This window comes from Saccopteryx leptura, chromosome 1 (assembly GCF_036850995.1).
Source record: "Saccopteryx leptura isolate mSacLep1 chromosome 1, mSacLep1_pri_phased_curated, whole genome shotgun sequence".
Classification (NCBI taxonomy): domain Eukaryota; kingdom Metazoa; phylum Chordata; class Mammalia; order Chiroptera; family Emballonuridae; genus Saccopteryx; species Saccopteryx leptura.
The window spans coordinates 175828746-175846117 of NC_089503.1; the positions used below are offsets into that span (position 1 = coordinate 175828746).

Consider the following 17372-nt stretch of genomic DNA (forward strand, 5'->3'; position numbering starts at 1 on the left):
TCGTATCCTGTTCCAAGTAGTAATGGGTCCCGGGAATTCGATTTCCACCAGCTAACTTCACAGAGCACAGCTGTAGAGTCATATTTAATAACTACAGAAATACAATTCTCAAGGCACTGTTGTGGAAGGCAGATCCCCACTCTGTCACTTTCTGGCTGTGTGTTATGGGCAACCGGTTTGCCCTCTTTGAGTCTCAATTTCATCCTTTATAAAAAGGAAAGAGGACTGTCTCTGTTTTGTTGGGTTGCAATGAAGAAGATCCAAGAACCAGAATCTAACCACTCCCGTCCACTCCCACTGGGGTCACTCTGCTCCAAGCCACCAGCATCTCCCAGCAACCCCCTCTGCACAGACTGCTCTCAGGAGAGCAGCTAGAGTGATCCTATTACAAACCAAGCACGTCTTCTTTACTCAGATCCCACCACTGGCTTCTTCCTCAGGGTGACAACCATAGTCCTGACCATGATCTAGTAGCAGGTCAAATTTACTGTTTAGCATTTGCCTTTACTCTGCCAAGACCAAATGCTTAGACCAAATGGAGTATGAACAGAGGTTATGGTGTGTCTTTAAAGTCATACATAGTAAATGTATGTTTACGTAGTATAAATTGAGAGCCTGCTTGTGCACAAGGCTGAATAACACTGGAGAAATATTTGCTTCCAGGAGAAATTTTTTTTTTAATTATTAAATAAATGTTTCATAACTGGTGCCTTTCTTATGCTTTAGGTTATACTTATCTACAAAAATAGACAACCCACAATTCCCTCCATCCGTTTATAACTTGGTTACTGTGATCAACTTCACGGTAACATTCCAAGGTTTACAAGATCAACTCTTATCTGCTATATTAACTCATGAAGTGCCTCATTTAGAAAACCAACGTTACAGATTATTGGAGAGTATTTCCCTTGATGCTATGACTCTTAAAGAACTGGAGGAAAAAACATTAACTGTACTGCAGGACACAGAAGGTAAGTTAGGTATTTAGTGACACGAGGGGACCTTCACCTGCCCTTGCGAAGGATACAAGGAAAGGTATAAGGATCGTATTCTGGAGTGGCACCAACACCACTAAATCCCAGTTTTCCCCAAATAACTAATTAATATAGGTGACTGACCCGACTTCTAATTTTGAATTTTGATGTTCATTTCTTCTTCCCTCTGCTTTAGATCATTATGTCATAGGATGCTCACCACCATATAATCAGTGTAAGTTTTAAGAAAAATCTTAAACACTGGTTAGTTTCTTCTCACTCTGTTCAACTCAGTTCTGATGATATCTACCTGAGATAGCATTAGACTCCACAGGTTAAGAGTTCTGTCCCCCAGACCGTCCTTCAGATGCCCCTCACAAACCCAGGGGGCCACTTGTACTTTTAACAGACCAGCTATAGATCAGAGGTTTTGACTTCCTCCGTAGGCTTATTTTGCTAGAGTGGCTCACAGAACTTAGGAAACCCTTTTACACAAGATGACTGATTTATTATCAAAGAATATAGTTCAGGAACAGCTGAATGCAAGGAATTCATTGGGCAAAGTATAGGGAACGGGCATGGAGCCTCCTTGCCCCCTGCAGTGTGCCACTCTTCCTGCTCTATGTGGCCACCAGCCCACAGGCTCCCTGAAGGCTGCCCTTTGGGGGCTTATGGAGGCGTGATTGATTAAATTGTTGCCATTGCAACTGATTCAATCTTCAGCCCTTCTCCCGTCTCAGAAATCAGGGCACCCTGTTAGTGGGATGAGAAATCACTTTCATTGGTCATTATCAATTTTATATTTGTTAAAAGAAAATAGAACACAATAGAAAATATTAGAGAGGCCCTGGCCGGTTGGCTCAGCGGTAGAGCGTCGGCCTGGCGTGCGGGGGACCCGGGTTCGATTCCCGGCCAGGGCACATAGGAGAGGCGCCCATTTGCTTCTCCACCCCCCCTTCCTCTCTGTCTCAGAAAAATACAAAAAAAAAAAAAAAAAAAGAAAGAAAATATTAGAGGCCATCACATGAAATAATGGGACACTTGTTATTGGAAACTTTATTTCCATTTTCTGTTTGTATAGTGGGTCACAGAGGAAATGTCACACTTATGATGGAATGACTATTGATTATGTGCCTATCATAAAAATGGGATCCACAAACACTAAAGTCATATATAAAGAAGAAATGAGGGTGTGGGAAGAGGGGCATGTATGCTGCTAATCAAATTTGTTAGATATATGACTTATCTTCCCGTAAGAGCTCATCTCCAAAATAAAACTAACAAAACTAACACATTCTTACGTAAAGAGTGTAGAATGAGGAAGGTGCCACTTACTGTTCCAATGGTTTTTATTTAAATTTTATTTTTTGTTTGATTTTAGGATGTGTTCTAGATAACGAGGAAATTGTAGACATCTTAAGAAAATCGAAAATGACTTCAAATGAAATTTCAAAGCGCATCAGCGCGACAAAAAAGGCAGAAAGTGAAATTCAAGCAACACGTAAAAACTACCTCCCCATCGCTACTCGAGGGACCCTGCTCTACTTCCTAGTGGCCAGCCTCACACAAATTAATTACATGTACCAGTTCTCTCTTGACTGGTTTCGTCAAGTGTTTGTTGCATCCATAGTTTCCAAAGGCAAAGACCAAGAAGAACACAGTTTGAAAAGGGAAAAAATGTCTCTGATAAAAGTTCATGAAATGATAAATCTCTCGAAAGAACCTAAGTTAAATGATGAGAAAACTCCCTTAAAGAAGTATCTTAAGAATGCAATAGATGTATTGACAAGGAATGTTTTTAAGGTGAGACATTTTTCAATGTGAGTTTTGCAAATGTCTTTAATCTAGCTATGTTACTCTAACAGTTATATTTTCTCCACAGGTAGTCTCTGCAGCTCTGTTTAATCAACATAAACTTTGCTTCTCCTTTCTGCTTTGCACTACAATCATGCAAAGTAATGCTCATGAGAGTCTAATTCAGGACGACATTGGATCCCTACCAGACGAGGAATGGAACATCTTCTTACACTCTGCCATATTGGTAAAAACTAAAAGTGTCATGCCCCAACCTAAACTTGATAGTAAGTAAAAATAATTACTCTGGATTTAGTAAAAACATACTTCCCTGAAAAATACTAAAAGACGTCTAAGGTGCTCCAAGTCAGTGCTTCTATATTTATTAAACCAAAAGCAAGCTTGAGTTCAGATACGATGTCTAAATTCAACATTGCACCCCTACACTGCTGAGCATCTAATTGGTGCTCGGGGATTTTTGAATGGACGAATGAGTGACAATGGCCATGGTTATTATCATCCTAACTCCATGGTTATGGAGGCTGAGAAGTCCTGTGGTCTGTCATCTGTAAGCTGGAGAACCCAGAAAGATAGTGGTGTGATTCAGCATGAGTCCAAAGGCCTGAGAACCAGAAGAGTTGGTGTAAGTCCTGGTCTGAGTCCAAAAACCTGAGAATCAAGAGTGTTCTGTCTGAGCACAGGAAAAAAACAAGACCCAAGTGAAGAGAGCACTTTTGTCCTTTCTCAGTTTTTTGTTGTTGTTTTTCTAGTTAGGCCCTCAATGGATTGGATAATGCCCACCCACATTGATGAGGTCAATTTTCAATTCAGTTGCTAATCAGCTTCCATAATATCTGAGACAATCCCTAAAATAAATGTCTACATATATATACATATATCTATGTATCCTATTAGTTCTGTTACTCTGAAGAACCCTAATATAGTAGCTGTTAGAACTAATAAGCAGATTCAGCAGAGTTGTAAGATACAACCCCAACATACAAAAATCAAATGTAGTTCTATACAGTAACAACAAATAATATGAAAAGGAGATTAAGAAAACAATCCTATTTACAACAGCATGTGTATCATGTGTCCAAAGCTTCAGATTTACAGAAAAAGTTCTAGATGTGTTTCGCAATATGAATATGCCTAACACTACTGAACTGTACAGTTAAAAATGGGTAAGATGATAAATTCTGTGTTTTTACCATAATAAAAGAAAGTATTTTATGTAACTGTTATATAAAATAGCTTTTTCTCAGCAGCATATTTATTGAGCATCTACTTTGTAATGTGTAGCTAACAGGTAAAGTGCCTATCTCCTCCAGTGTGATCATTTCTCCTTTTCCATCAGGTTTATATAAAATGTACAGAGGTCAGCATCTTCAGTGGGTGTCCAATTCCAGGTGGAAGCAGTGCCAGTATGTCAGCAGTCAGCTGGAACCATTTTCTCTTCTGTGCAAATCCCTGCTAACGAATGCATCCCAGTGGGACACCAAGAAAAACAGTACGGCTCCATATCATTTGATGAGCACAGCTTTCCCTTCAGAAAATGTCTCACTGGAGGAAAGTAAGAAAGCATCTGTTGTTTTAATCTATAGTGTCTGTGGATGATCAACTTAAAAATGGAGTTCAGTATCTTATATTATGAAAAGTTGAAGAGAAGAACATTACTATGTTGTCAGCACACCTCGTGTTCTCTAATGCCATCCTCATGACAATCATGTGAAATGATTATTAAGAATGTCATCGTTGTTAAGAGGTCAGAAAGTCAGAGATGAAGTACCACACTCATTTCATTGGACCCCATGAGTTTTGTTCCTTGAATCTCAGCAAGCCTACATATGTAACAGACATGTTCCAGGCAGTCCCCAGGTTACGAACAAGACAGGTTTGTTCTTAAGTCCAAGTTCTGTGTGAGTTGGAACAGGTACATTTACCTATTAAATGCAACTTAGATGTTTGTCTTCACGTAGTATTTTTTTTTTTACCTTTCTGTGCATATAAATATTTAAACTTTTTAAAACTTACAGAGCCCATCTCGTTCAGAAACCGGAGACTGCCTGTATTTTCTATAACAGATGTGTTTTTGTATAAAGAGTCTAAAGTGCTCTGATTTGAATTTCCTTAACTACTACCGAAAAAAGTGCCTTTTCAGATGTTTGTTGATAGGATTTGCCTATTCGTGTATTTAGCCCATTTTCCTACTGAATGGTTTCTCTCTTTTTTTTTTTTTGTCTGTTTGTAAGAATCCTATTAGTCTAAAACAGGGATAGTCAACCTTTTTATACCTACCGCCCACTTTTGTATCTCTGTTAGTAATAACATTTTCTAACCGCCCACCAGTTCCACGGTAATGGTGATTTATAAAGTAGGGAAGTAACTTTACTTTATAAAATTTATAAAGCAGAGTTACAGCAAGTTAAAGCATATAATAATAATTACTTACCAAGTACTTTATGTCAGATTTTCGCTGTTTGGCAGAATAAATCTTTATAAAACAACTTACTATAGTTAAATTTATCTTTTTATTTATACTTTGGTTGCTCCACTACCGCCCACCATGAAAGCTGGAACACCCACTAGTGGGCGGTAGGGACCAGGTTGACTACCACTGGTCTAAAAGATGGTTAACTTTTTGTCTTGTTAAAGTTATTAACCGTTTTGTTCAAATATTTTCCAAAATTTGTTAGTCTTTTGGGTTTGTTTACAGTATCTGTACCACACAAATGTTTAAATGTTTGTATAGCCAATTATGTCTTTTTTTTTTTTTTCAGAGCTTCTTGTTTTCCCGTTCTGATTAAGAAATTCCCTTCCTCCCCTAGGGTTTTCTCTCTGGGTTGTTGCTATTTTGTTGCATTTTCATTTGATTCCCACTTCTTGTATCTTGCATAGGTAGATTACAAATACAGATCTCTGAGCTCTCAAGAGATTAGTTTATACATCTTCATCAGAAAAGCATCAGACATGCAGGAGCAGGTGACGAAGTGTTGGCTATGCCCTTGGCTTCTCATTTTTTGTCTTCAGTTGTCCACCATCTTGTATAGCACTGTTCATCAGCCACATCACGAGAGCCACGTTGAAACTTAAATTTACGTTAATGTCTACCTTTTGTGTGATTTTTTATAAGGATTTTTATTTATTCATTTTAGAGGGGGGGGGAGAAAGAGAGAAAGAAGGGGGCAGAAGCAGGAAGCATCAACTCCTGTATGTGCCTTTACCAAGCAGCCCAGGGTTTTGAACCAGCGACCTCAGCGTTCCAGGTTGACACTTTATCCACTGCACCACCACAGGTCAGGCCCCTCTTGTGTGATTTTAAGAATAGTTAGTGATGCCTCAGATCTTATAGAAATAAAGCTCACTATAAAAGAAATCAACCATGTATTTAAAAATAAAACAACTCTATAACTTTAGAACAAACATTTTCATTTATGTTATCTTTTAGTGATTCAAACTATTTAACTGTTAATCTCAGCTTTCTTTCCCCTCTAAATTATATCTAGCTGAACTTTTGAATGACAACGAAGAATTATATCATCCTATAAATTTTCCCTGGGAGAAACTCACTCCATTTCAAAGACTTATTTTGGTAAGATGTCCAATGAGCAAATATTGGTATTCTACATGTTTTGAGCACTTTATCAGTAACCCCTTCAAATCTAAAATTATGAGAAAAACATTGATTTTACAAGTTAACATTTAGCGAACGCTAATGTTAGAGGGAAGTACTTACACTCCATCTTAATGTGATTTTTACATGGAGGGAGTCCTGTTAGACATTTCCTGCGTCTCCCTCTCCCCTATCCACTCCTTCCTAGAAAGGAAGAAGTCTTATAAGGGGTAAATTTGAGAGAGAAACCCAGAGTTCACCCACCATTCAGCCCTTTCTCCCTGTCCCTTTTGGGGTCCACCTGCGTGCAAAAAGCATCGTTTCTGCGCTGCTTCTCAGCACCATAAGTTATACAAGATCACCTGGCCCTGTGGGGAAAAGACACTGGCAGCCCCGCACTGCTTGTGATGGGTTCATTCTGTCTGATTCTAGGTTCTGTATCAGGAAGCACACACCCTAAGCCACACCCAACACCTTGGCCTTTATTATTAATAATGGTGATATTTTGCCTGACTTCTGTTTCTCAGTTGCTTCAGAATCTGGCTGGAGGGATGCAGCTGGGTGTCATTCATGAGCCCCTCATAATAGTCTTGGGCATTAGACACAATTATTTTTCCCATTTTACAGAATGGAAAACCTCAGCTTAGAAACTGCCCAATAGAGCCAGGACTGAAGTGAGGCTCAGACAGTCTGATCCTGAAATCTGTGCTCTCAGTGGGAACACTGTGTTACACTGTACCTAAGTAGGTCACCCTAAGTTCCTCCTTGTCATCTTGAAAAACCTTTGTTTGTTCACATTTTACCCTCTGGTTTAGTGAAAGAGGAATGTCCTCATCCTCTCCCCTCCCCTCCCCCTCCCTCCTCCCTTTCCCCTCATTCCTTCCCCTCCCCCCACACATGCCAGCCTGGGCAGCCACTAACACTTCTGACTTCTGTCCTAAATTTCATTTTTTGCAATACTTTAAATTTTACACCAGCTACAAATAGCAAAAGAAAGAAAGAATAAAAAAGGATTGCATCTGGCTTATAGACATGTTTTATTTAGCCTGTTGGACAGAAAGGAGACGGTAAACGGTGAGACAGCAGGGGCATGAGGTCATAAGGACGACTCCAGAGCTGTCCATAGCTGCTTAGAACAGAGCCCGGGGAATTCAATTCAACAGAACTCCCCAGTCTTTGCTCTTCCCTTTCTCTCCCGCCCCTCAAACAAAACAAAACAAAACAAAACAAACAACAAAAAAGTTTTTGGAGTTAAAAATTAGAAGAGTGGAGAAATTTTATATATGCTTGATTGATCGATGAAGTAGAAGCCAGCAGCATGGTGGTGACCAAGGGTCACGGTCACATTTGAGAGCACAGATTCTCCATGGTGGTGTCAAAGCCCCACAGCTTATTGTGTTTCCCTTTACCTCCTATGTTTTCTATTTTTTAGATAAAAATTCTTAGACCAGAACATTTAAATAATTCAGTGAGGACATTTATAGCTGAAAAAATAGGAGCTGAATATGTTCATGGAGACGGAATCAACTTGAAAGAGTTCTACAAAGTGTCCACAGCCGGAACGCCGCTGGTCCTCCTTCAGTCAGACGGTAAGCTCCCTGGGGACGGGCCCGACGGGACACAGCGGCCCGTTCCGTGTCAGCTAGTCTGTTTAAAAGATTTTCTCATCCTTATTTACATATTTGGGAGAGGGACAGATTAAAATCTTCAAATATATTAAGAGTAAACCTTTCTAAAAATGCAAAGGAGGCAGAAGAGTTCCCAGATTCACAAGTCTCTGAATTTATCCGCACGCCTTTTCTGTGTAGAAAATGCCACTCAAACACATATTACTGGTCAGAATGTTGGGTTTTCCTTGCCACTTACTGTTTTTTTGTTGTTGTTGTTTTTATTTTTATTTATTTATTTATTTATTTTTACAGAGACAGAGAGTGAGTCAGAGAGAAGGATAGACAGGGACAGACAGACAGGAACGGAGAGAGATGAGAAGCATCAGTCATTAGCTTTTCATTGCTCATTGCGACACCTTAGTTGTTCATTGATTGCTTTCTCATATGTGCCTTGACCGTGGGCCTCCAGCAGACCGAGCAACCCCTTGCTGGAGCCAGCGACCTTGGGTTCAAGCTGGTGAGCTCTTGCTCAAACCAGATGAGCCTGCGCTCAAGCTGGCGACCTCAGGATCTCGAACCTGGGTCCTCTGCATCCCAGTTCGATGCTTTATCCACTGCGCCACCACCTGGTCAGGCGCCACTTACTGTTTTAATTAGCACGACCCATGAAAAACTAGATATGTTTTAAAACAAACTATCAGAAATGGATCCAGCTGGTCCAGCTCTCGTATTCCTCTACTCCAAATGCGTTTTGTTTTGATTTGTTTTGTTTTTAAGAGAGAGAAATAGACAGGAACAGGCAGAAAGGGAGAGACATTAATAGCATCAATTCTTTGTTGCAGTACCTTAGTTGTTTATTGATTGCTTTCTCATATGTGCCTTGAGTGGGGGGCTTCAGCCAAGCCAGTGACCCCTTGCTCAAGCCAGCGATCTTGGGCTCAAGCCAGCAATCATGGAGTCATATTGATGATCCCAGGCTCAAGCTAGTAAGTTTGCACTCAAGCCGGCAACCTCGAGATTTCAAACCTCGGTCCTCGGTGTCCCAGTCTGAGGCTCTATCCACTGTGCCACTGCCTGGTCAGGCCCTAGTGCTTTTTCTTTTTGCTGTCTTTGCTCTACTAACCCTAAGCAAAATGTTTCCTACATTTATCTTCTGTTCTTCATCATTTCCACATCAACTATGTCTTTAGAATTCACCATTTTCAAACTTTGACCTGACTGGCCAAAAATCTTGCTCAAAATGCCTCCACGTGGAAGCTTTCTCATCTGAAACTTTTCTATACAAAGCAGCTGCCTGTTTGCCAGCCACTCACAGTAAGTGCTGTCCATTTCTGGAGGACTGAGCCATCAGGAATCCACGTTCCAAACAACAGAATGGAGGAAAAGAACAATCACACTGCTGGTTAATAAACTCTGCTGCCAAAGCCTAGTCACAAAATGTAAATGCCCATACCTGTGACAAGAGAGGCTAAAAATAAAGTTCTATTGCTGGGCACATGGCCATCTCAAATGACACGAGCGTATAGAACCAGATGTGGCAGCTGTAAGTAGGTATTATCATCCCCATAGGTTAGAAAACCTAGGTTACCACCACACCTTCCTCTTCTCCCAGCTCCACTCAATAATGCTAGACTGTGTTTGTTTGTTTTTAAAATAGGAAGTTATAAGAGTTTACAATTGTATGTACGGTAACTCTACTTTGTTCCACAGCGGTTGATCTCACCAATACTCTCCTGAAATTTGCACAAGAGTTAAAAGGAACGACACAGCATGTGACCATGCTCTCTCTGGGTGATGGCTGGGCCACCAGAGCAGAAGAACTCATTGCTAATGCTCTAACCAAGACGGGACAATGGGTCTTCCTCCAGAACTGCCACCTTGCAGCGTCGTTTATGCAGAGGCTTTGCGCTATCCTAGAATCGTAAGTTACACATTTATTTGTGAGGGACCAGAGTATCCAAACAGTGAAGTAAAATGGAAATTGCAATGTATACTGTGCTTAAACAATGATAAAATAACATGTTGGGCCACTCAGAGGAAACGTAAGCTGTCTTATGTGGGTTCTCTTTTCTCTAAGAACTTAAAGACTACACTGAGAATACATCAGTTTTTGTTAGAAAAAGGGGCCCAAAAGTTTACTTTTTATCTTACCACTATCTCTCCTGCCTTCCCAAATTCTCACTCTACTTTGATATACGGGCACACATACACAACATATGTGTAGACCTAATAACATACTTTTTAAGAATCTATGTGATTCCAAGCTGCCAAATACAATACCTCACATCCCTACTTTTGGTGATGATGGATTTTATGGCCCAGTATTTATTAGTATTTACTCTGACCTTCTCCAGCTCAGCCCACTTTTCTAGGCTGTATCTCCCAAAGCACTTGCTCTCTCAGGCAGAAATTTCTGTAGATCCAACCTTTTTGTTTGCAATCAGAGAATTTGGAAGTTGATCGCTATAACTAGCATCGTGGTGACATGAGTCATTCCTTTCTTTCCTTGGTCCTTTGATTTACGACTAGTCAAACATCCATAAATGCAACTGCTTGACTTAAACTTCTAACAGCTTTGCTGATATCATTCATTTTATCTCAGCATGACTTTCTTTCAGCAGTTTAAAAACTATTTAATAATTTCTCGTTCCTGTATTTATTTCATCACTAAGAGACTCAGAAGACAAAGATTTCTTAGATATAAGATATCAATAGCCTGGCCTGTGGTGGCGCAGTAGATAAACCTTCGGCCTGGAATGCCAAGGTTGCCGGTTCGAAACCCTGGGCTGCCCTGGCCAAGGCACATACAACAAGCGAGCAATGAACAACTAACATAAAGCACCTATGAGTTGATACTTCCCAATCCATGCTCCCCTTTCTCTCCTGTCTCTGTAAAATCAATAAATAAAGTATTTAAAAAAAAAAAAAGATATCAATATATGTGAGCTTTGGAAGATGACACAATAATTTCTACCAAATTTTTCATTTACTATAATATTCAGTCAAAAAAAAATTGACAGGGTACCTACTATTTGTAGGAAGAATCATTGTAGAGAATAAGGCCACCAGATAGACCAGCCAGACATGGTATCAGCCTTCAGAAAGTGTATTGAGATAAAAATAATAGAATGACAGATAGCAAAGTATCACTTAAAAAAATAAATTAGAGTACAAAATTTTAGAGGCTTAATAAGAGTAATTAATGAAATACAAAAAAACGTTCTCTGTAATCACAGTATAATTAAGAGAAATTCATACTACTTTGTCAAATCAAGCGATCTTTTTTTATTTTACAATAGTTAGTCTGTCTTTGTCTCTCATATCTTTGACATTTTTAAAAATACAAGACAGTTATTTTGTAAAATGTTCATCAATTCGGGGTGGTCTGTTACCTCCTCATGGTTAGATTCAGCTCACGCAGTATTGCAGGAATACCACAGAAGTGACATATCCTTCTTAGTACGTCATATCTAGAGGTACATAAGGCCAGCCTGTCCCATTTCTGGAGATATTAACTTTGATCATTTATTTAAAGTGGTATCTGCTACCTTTAGGGGCTTTCAGACCATATTTGCATCTCACATTTTCACTCACTGGTTTTAACATCCATTGATAATTTCTGACTGAATTATTAGTGTATTATTTGTTGATGGTGACTTTCAAACTCCACAATTCCTTCTAAATTTATTGAATGATGTTCTACTATAAGGAAGAGATTTTTCTTCTCCACCATTTATTTATTAATTTGTTTCTATCAGTAGGACTCATGGATTCCTATTTTATTTAATGAATCATAATCTGTTACTATTGTCATTTATTGTGACATTCAGTTATACCAGATTTGGCCATTGGCATTCTTCATTTTGTTCTTAATTTGTAATGATTTCCCCCCCAGGTTTTTGCAATGAGTATATATCACTTATGTACTTAAGGGAGCAAAAACTACTTTTTCTTTTTTTTTTTACAGAGACAGAGAGTCAGAGAGAGGGATAGACAGGGACAGACAGACAGGAACGGAGAGATGAGAAGCATCAATCATTAGTTTTTCATTGCGCATTGCAACACCTTAGTTGTTCATTGATTGCTTTCTCATATGCGCCTTGACCGCGGGCCTTCAGCAGACTGAGTAACCCCTTGCTTAAGCCAGTGACCTTGGGTCCAAGCTGGTGAGCTTTTTGCTCAAACCAGATGAGCCCGCACTCAAACTGGCGACCTCAGGGTCTCAAACCTGGATCCTCGGCAACCCAGTCCGATGCTCTATCCACTGCGCCACCACCTGGTCAGGCCAAAAACTACTTTTTAAAAATGGAAATCAGTGGGTCTGGTGCAAATTCTTGTGTGACATGAAAGTTCTTAGGGTAACCTAATAAAATATTTTGATTATTAAAAATGACTTCCAGCCCTGGCCGGATGGCTCAGTGGTAGAGCATTGGCCTGGTGTGCAGCAGTCCCGGGTTCGATTCCTGACCAGGGCACACAGGAGAAGTGCCCATCTGCTTCTCCACCCCTCCCCCTCTTCTTCCTCTCTGTCTCTCTCTTCCCCTCCCGCAGCCAAGGCTCTATGGCCTCTGCCTCAGGCGCTAGAATGCCTCTGGTTGCAACAGAGCAACGCCCCAGATGGGCAGAGCATTGCCCCCTAGTGGGCATACCGGGTGGATCCCAGTCGGGTGCATGCGGAAGTCTGTCTGACTGCCTCCCTGTTTCCAACTTCAGGAAAAAAAAAATGACTTCTGCCTGAGTAGGTGGTGGCACAGCAGATAGAGCATCAGACTGGGATGCAGAGGACCCAGGTTTGAAACCCCAAGGTCGTTGGCTTGAGCGCGGGTTCACCAGCTTGAGCACAGGGTCCCTGGCTTGAGCGTGGGATCATAGATATGACTCCATGATCGCTGGCTTGAGCCCAAAGGTCGCTGGCTTGAAGCCCAAGGTCACTGGCTTGAGCAAGGGGTCACTCACTCTGCTATAGTCCCCTAGTCAATGCACATATGAGAAAGCAATTATTGAACAACTAAGATGCTGCAACTATGAGTTGATACTTCTCATCTCTCTCCCTTCCTATTTCTGTGTCCCTATCTGTCCCTCTGTCTCGCTCTCTGTCTCTGTCACACACACAAAAAAAATGACTTCTAAGGTCCCTTAAAACATTGAAATACTCTGATTCTTAGAATATGTTGTTTTGGTTTATTTTTTCCCTCATGTCCATGAGTGCATGCGTGGTGTGTGTGTGTGTGTGTGTGTGTGTGTCTCTCTCTCTCTCTCTCTCTCTCTCGCTCGTCCTTTTTTTTATCAAATCCTCCATACCCCCTCATGTTGATTTGGTTTAACTTTTTCATATCACTTTATAATTTTTTTTATTTTGCAGATTTAACAGTCCAACTGTGACAATAGACCCTGAGTTTAGGCTGTGGTTAAGCTCAAAAGCAGACACTTCTTTTCCAATTCCTATTCTTCAAAAGAGTTTAAAGGTAAGGACAAAGTATAACAGATTTTAATATCTACTGAGGAGCAATGTTTGAATGCAAATCGGCTTGCATTCATAATTCTGAATTAAGAAAGCAACACTAATTCTAGCATGCTAAATTTCTGCTCTGTGCTCTCAGCCCTGTACTGCAGACCAGGAAGCATGCTTAGTGGTAGACAAGATCCCTCCCTTCGAGGGGTCCACGATTTAAATGTTTGTTGTCTCAAATAAGGACGGCTAGGCTCCCACCTGTTATAAACCAGAATACAGCATTTGTGCCCTTTTCTTGCCCCTTCTCATCTGCTCTCTGCTTTCCCTGTTCCACAGTTCACTGCTGATTCTCTGGAAAGGATCTGGCAGAAAGCAGGTTGAAACTATTTAGTAAAAAGTCCTGGTTAATGTTTGTCTGTGACTTCTACTCATCTCCATCACTGAGTTTGAGTAAATTCTACACATTGGTCAATTCCGTTAAACAACTGTCCGGCTGACCAAAAGTTGGAGTCCTAACAGCAAAGAAGACATTTTTAATGTGGTTATGATTAATACATACCTAAAACTTTATGGGATTTTTTATATACCATGGTCTATCTATGCAGATATAATTTTTCCTATAAGAGCACCTATAAATAAGGAAAGCTCTAAGCACCCCGTAGAAAATGGACAAAGGACACAAAAAGTCAATAAATATATGAAAAAATAAAAATTCAGCCTCTTAGTATCAAAGAAATATAAATCAAAACAATGAGATCCCTTTGCTAGCCCATCAAGTTGGCAAAGCCTAGAGACCAAGTTCCCAGGGAAGGTTTGCTAACATTTCAGAGCGAGTCTCTCTCTGTCTCTGTCAGCCATCCTATGTAAGCTCCCAATTTTCTCATTGGAGTTTCTCTCCTGTCCTCCAAACCCCACTGGACGCACACAAGGTACAGCTGGCTCCCACTGTGTTGCCCTGTGGAGCAGCCAGAGCTGCTCCATGAATAAGTAATCAGTCTGATCCCTAATCCAGAAATGTCATGTTCCTGCCCACACACATCCATGTATCATATATATACATAGCCACACATTTACACTCATAATACATAGCCACACAATTTGTATGTATGTACACACATATATCTGTATATGTCTGTATTTATATATCTAAGTGTATGTGTGTATGTGCAAACCACGCAAGTAAGGGGATATTTCCGACCCTCACAGTTTCAGACTTAACAGCCACACTCTCAGAAGAGCCCCCAACGGCTTCTCTCCCTACTTCCTTTCCTTCCCTCCTCACTTTAGTTGTCCTAGTTAAGAAGTCTACCAAAGGGATTTTTAATACCAGCAATATAATTTAGAAACACGCCATGTTCATTGTTTTTCATTTTAACATCAGTGAGGACTAAACGCTTCCGTTGGTCTGTCAGTTTTCCCATGAGTCGACACCCTCACGTCCGCCACCTGGGGGAACCTTAGTTGTCTATTTTCTGAAGTGTTGTGCTTCCAGAACTCTACACTTAGAGCAAATGGGAGTGCTTTTAATGACAATGTTACACTTCTCGGTTTAAGATGTGAATTAAACAATAGGAAATCTGGCACAATCCTTTTACTGAAGCTTTCAAATGGAAAAAGAGCAACAGATTTTTGATCTGCTGCTGAATCTTGCAGAGTTAACGTTCTTAGCTAGTTCTTCCTCAGGAGCTATAGGAGAGCCGTGAGCCTCCCCGGGCCCACTGCCTGCGTCTGTCCTCACATGCTGTTTTCGCTCCTGTCTCTTTGAAAGATTGCAGTGGAAGAGCCCACAGGGTTGAAAAGTAATTTACTCCAGATGTTTGGATATAGTGGGAGTGGACAGGTAACGCAGGAAATATTTGAGAACACTGACTGTGGACCATGGTGGAAGAAGCTTCTGTTCAGCTTATGTTTCTTCAATGCACTGGTCAATGAAAGGAAAAAATATGGAATATTGGGCTGGAATATCGATTATGAATTTAGTTCTTCAGACTTCGAGGTAAGTGGAGTGTCTTCAAAATAAACAATAACCACAAATATATAACAATACAGGATGAAGCGAGCACCTTTTTCCTGGAGGTAGAGAACAAACCCTGTAACTAGGTGGAAAAAGCTAATGTTGAAAAGAATGGACTTTGAAGCCAAGTATTCTGGAATCAAATTACAGCTCCACTACCTACAGCTGGTCAAGTATTTAATCTTTTGGGCAAGCTAATTCACCTCACTGGGTCTTCTTGTCCTTGGCCGAAAAAGCAGAGTGGGGCAGGGGAGGGCAATAGTCAGTACATACTTTAAAGGGCATTATTATAAGAGGCAGACTAGTTCCTATGGGTAAAGCACTGAGAACGGTGCCTGAGATATCTAAATCACTATGGGAATGTTGTTATTTTTGCTTATTCACTTATAATGAAAGCAATTACACTGACCCATTGTGGTGGGGGGTAAAGGTTGCTTAATGGTCTTTCTTTATTATTCACTGTATAGAATCTTCTCCTTGTGCTTAACATTGGAGGTGTTTTCTTTTTCTTTCTTCTTTTGGGAGGGATGTATATTGCTACTGCAAACACGTGGTGGCACGTGGTGGCACCTGCTTCAGCTGTTCATAGGTTGAACTTACAGTGGTGGTCCCACTGCAGACCCCCGCCTGAGAAAGTCCTGATTCTGCTTCTGGGTCTCCCCCCTGGACCCACCTCTGATGGGTACCCTTCTATCCCTAATTGACCTTCATCTCGTACAGGCTTGGAGTTTTCTTGTTTTGTTTTGTTTTGAGGGGTTGTGGTTGCTTTGGTTTGGAGCCTGGGGCTCCAGGATGATGTAATGTGCTTTATCCTCGAGCAAAGGGGGAGGCTTGTAAGGAGAGGAGGGTTGTACAGATGATTTCACTGAGTTTTCAGCAAACAGCAAAGGCAGCTCTAGGCAGGGACATTGCAGCCGGGTCACCTGGAGCCCCCCTCCTGGGGCAGGGCTCCTGGAAAAATGCCACAATGGGAGATGGGGACGGGGCATCAGTTTTTCAGGTGAATGGTAAACGGTGCTCCCTGGGGACAAGATGTGCGACCGCAGAGAAAGCAGATCACGGCCAATCGTGACCCGGGGTCCTCCCAGGCGGAGCTGCAGGGGCCAAGCATGGGTGGTAGTGTAGCCTGTGGACTCTATTCCAGAAAACAATAATTATTAAGTAGTTCAGTGTTTGCTTAACAACAAAGAACTAATAGCTAAAAATGTATATCTCATATTTTTATTCCTCTGGCTATTTCCATATATTTTTAAAGAGAAAATACATTTAGCTGCTTGAAAGTTTTTGATTTTATGTTCAAACATCAGTGTAAGCTGAAAACACACACTGTGATAGTAAACCCGAGTGGATTTTCTAAAGGTCGCCATAAAGGTGTTGGAGAACGCTCTGACCACACAGCCCACTGTCCCATGGCAAATGCTCCGCTACCAGATCGGGGAGGTGACTTACGGAGGCCGGGTGACTGATATGTGGGACCGGCGGTGTCTAAACACCCTTCTCTACAAATTTTGTAATCCTGACATGCTGCGGTATGACTTCAGCTTCTCTTGGGAGGAGGTAAGAAAGGAATATTTTTTCTTACATGACTTGATTCTTTTTAACAAAATACTGCTGAAGTATTTAAAACATGTACTTAATTCGATTTTAATGTTCACTTTTAGTGGCTTTTATCAACTTTCAATATTTCAAAATCAATTGACCATTCCTCCATTAATTATTCTTTTGTCTATCCAGCCAACCACTGTCTTCACAGAGCCTTTAACCAATCAGTACTGGTTACAGTTCTAGTACTAGTTATAGCTCATGAACAGGAAGATATAGGTGAATGGGGAATGAGGGTCCCGGGGGACAAGCTGGCACACAGGAAGGACAAGCTCTCTTTTTTCCCCATTAAATAGCTTTCAATTTTTCTTTA

At 40.8% G+C, this 17372-nt stretch overlaps 1 protein-coding gene across 1 annotated transcript in view; it reads left to right on the plus strand.

The window, feature by feature from the left end:
- DNAH14 (dynein axonemal heavy chain 14) overlaps positions 1 to 17372 on the plus strand; it is a 227336-nt gene that overhangs the window by 198708 nt on the left and 11256 nt on the right. Inside the window, exons 68-77 of the mRNA XM_066360143.1 lie at positions 727 to 971; positions 2356 to 2777; positions 2857 to 3055; positions 4126 to 4341; positions 6275 to 6360; positions 7814 to 7970; positions 9702 to 9912; positions 13354 to 13456; positions 15212 to 15439; positions 16817 to 17014. Coding sequence (XP_066216240.1) covers positions 727 to 971; positions 2356 to 2777; positions 2857 to 3055; positions 4126 to 4341; positions 6275 to 6360; positions 7814 to 7970; positions 9702 to 9912; positions 13354 to 13456; positions 15212 to 15439; positions 16817 to 17014 — 2065 coding nt within the window. The remainder of the gene's footprint in view (positions 1 to 726; positions 972 to 2355; positions 2778 to 2856; positions 3056 to 4125; positions 4342 to 6274; positions 6361 to 7813; positions 7971 to 9701; positions 9913 to 13353; positions 13457 to 15211; positions 15440 to 16816; positions 17015 to 17372) is intronic.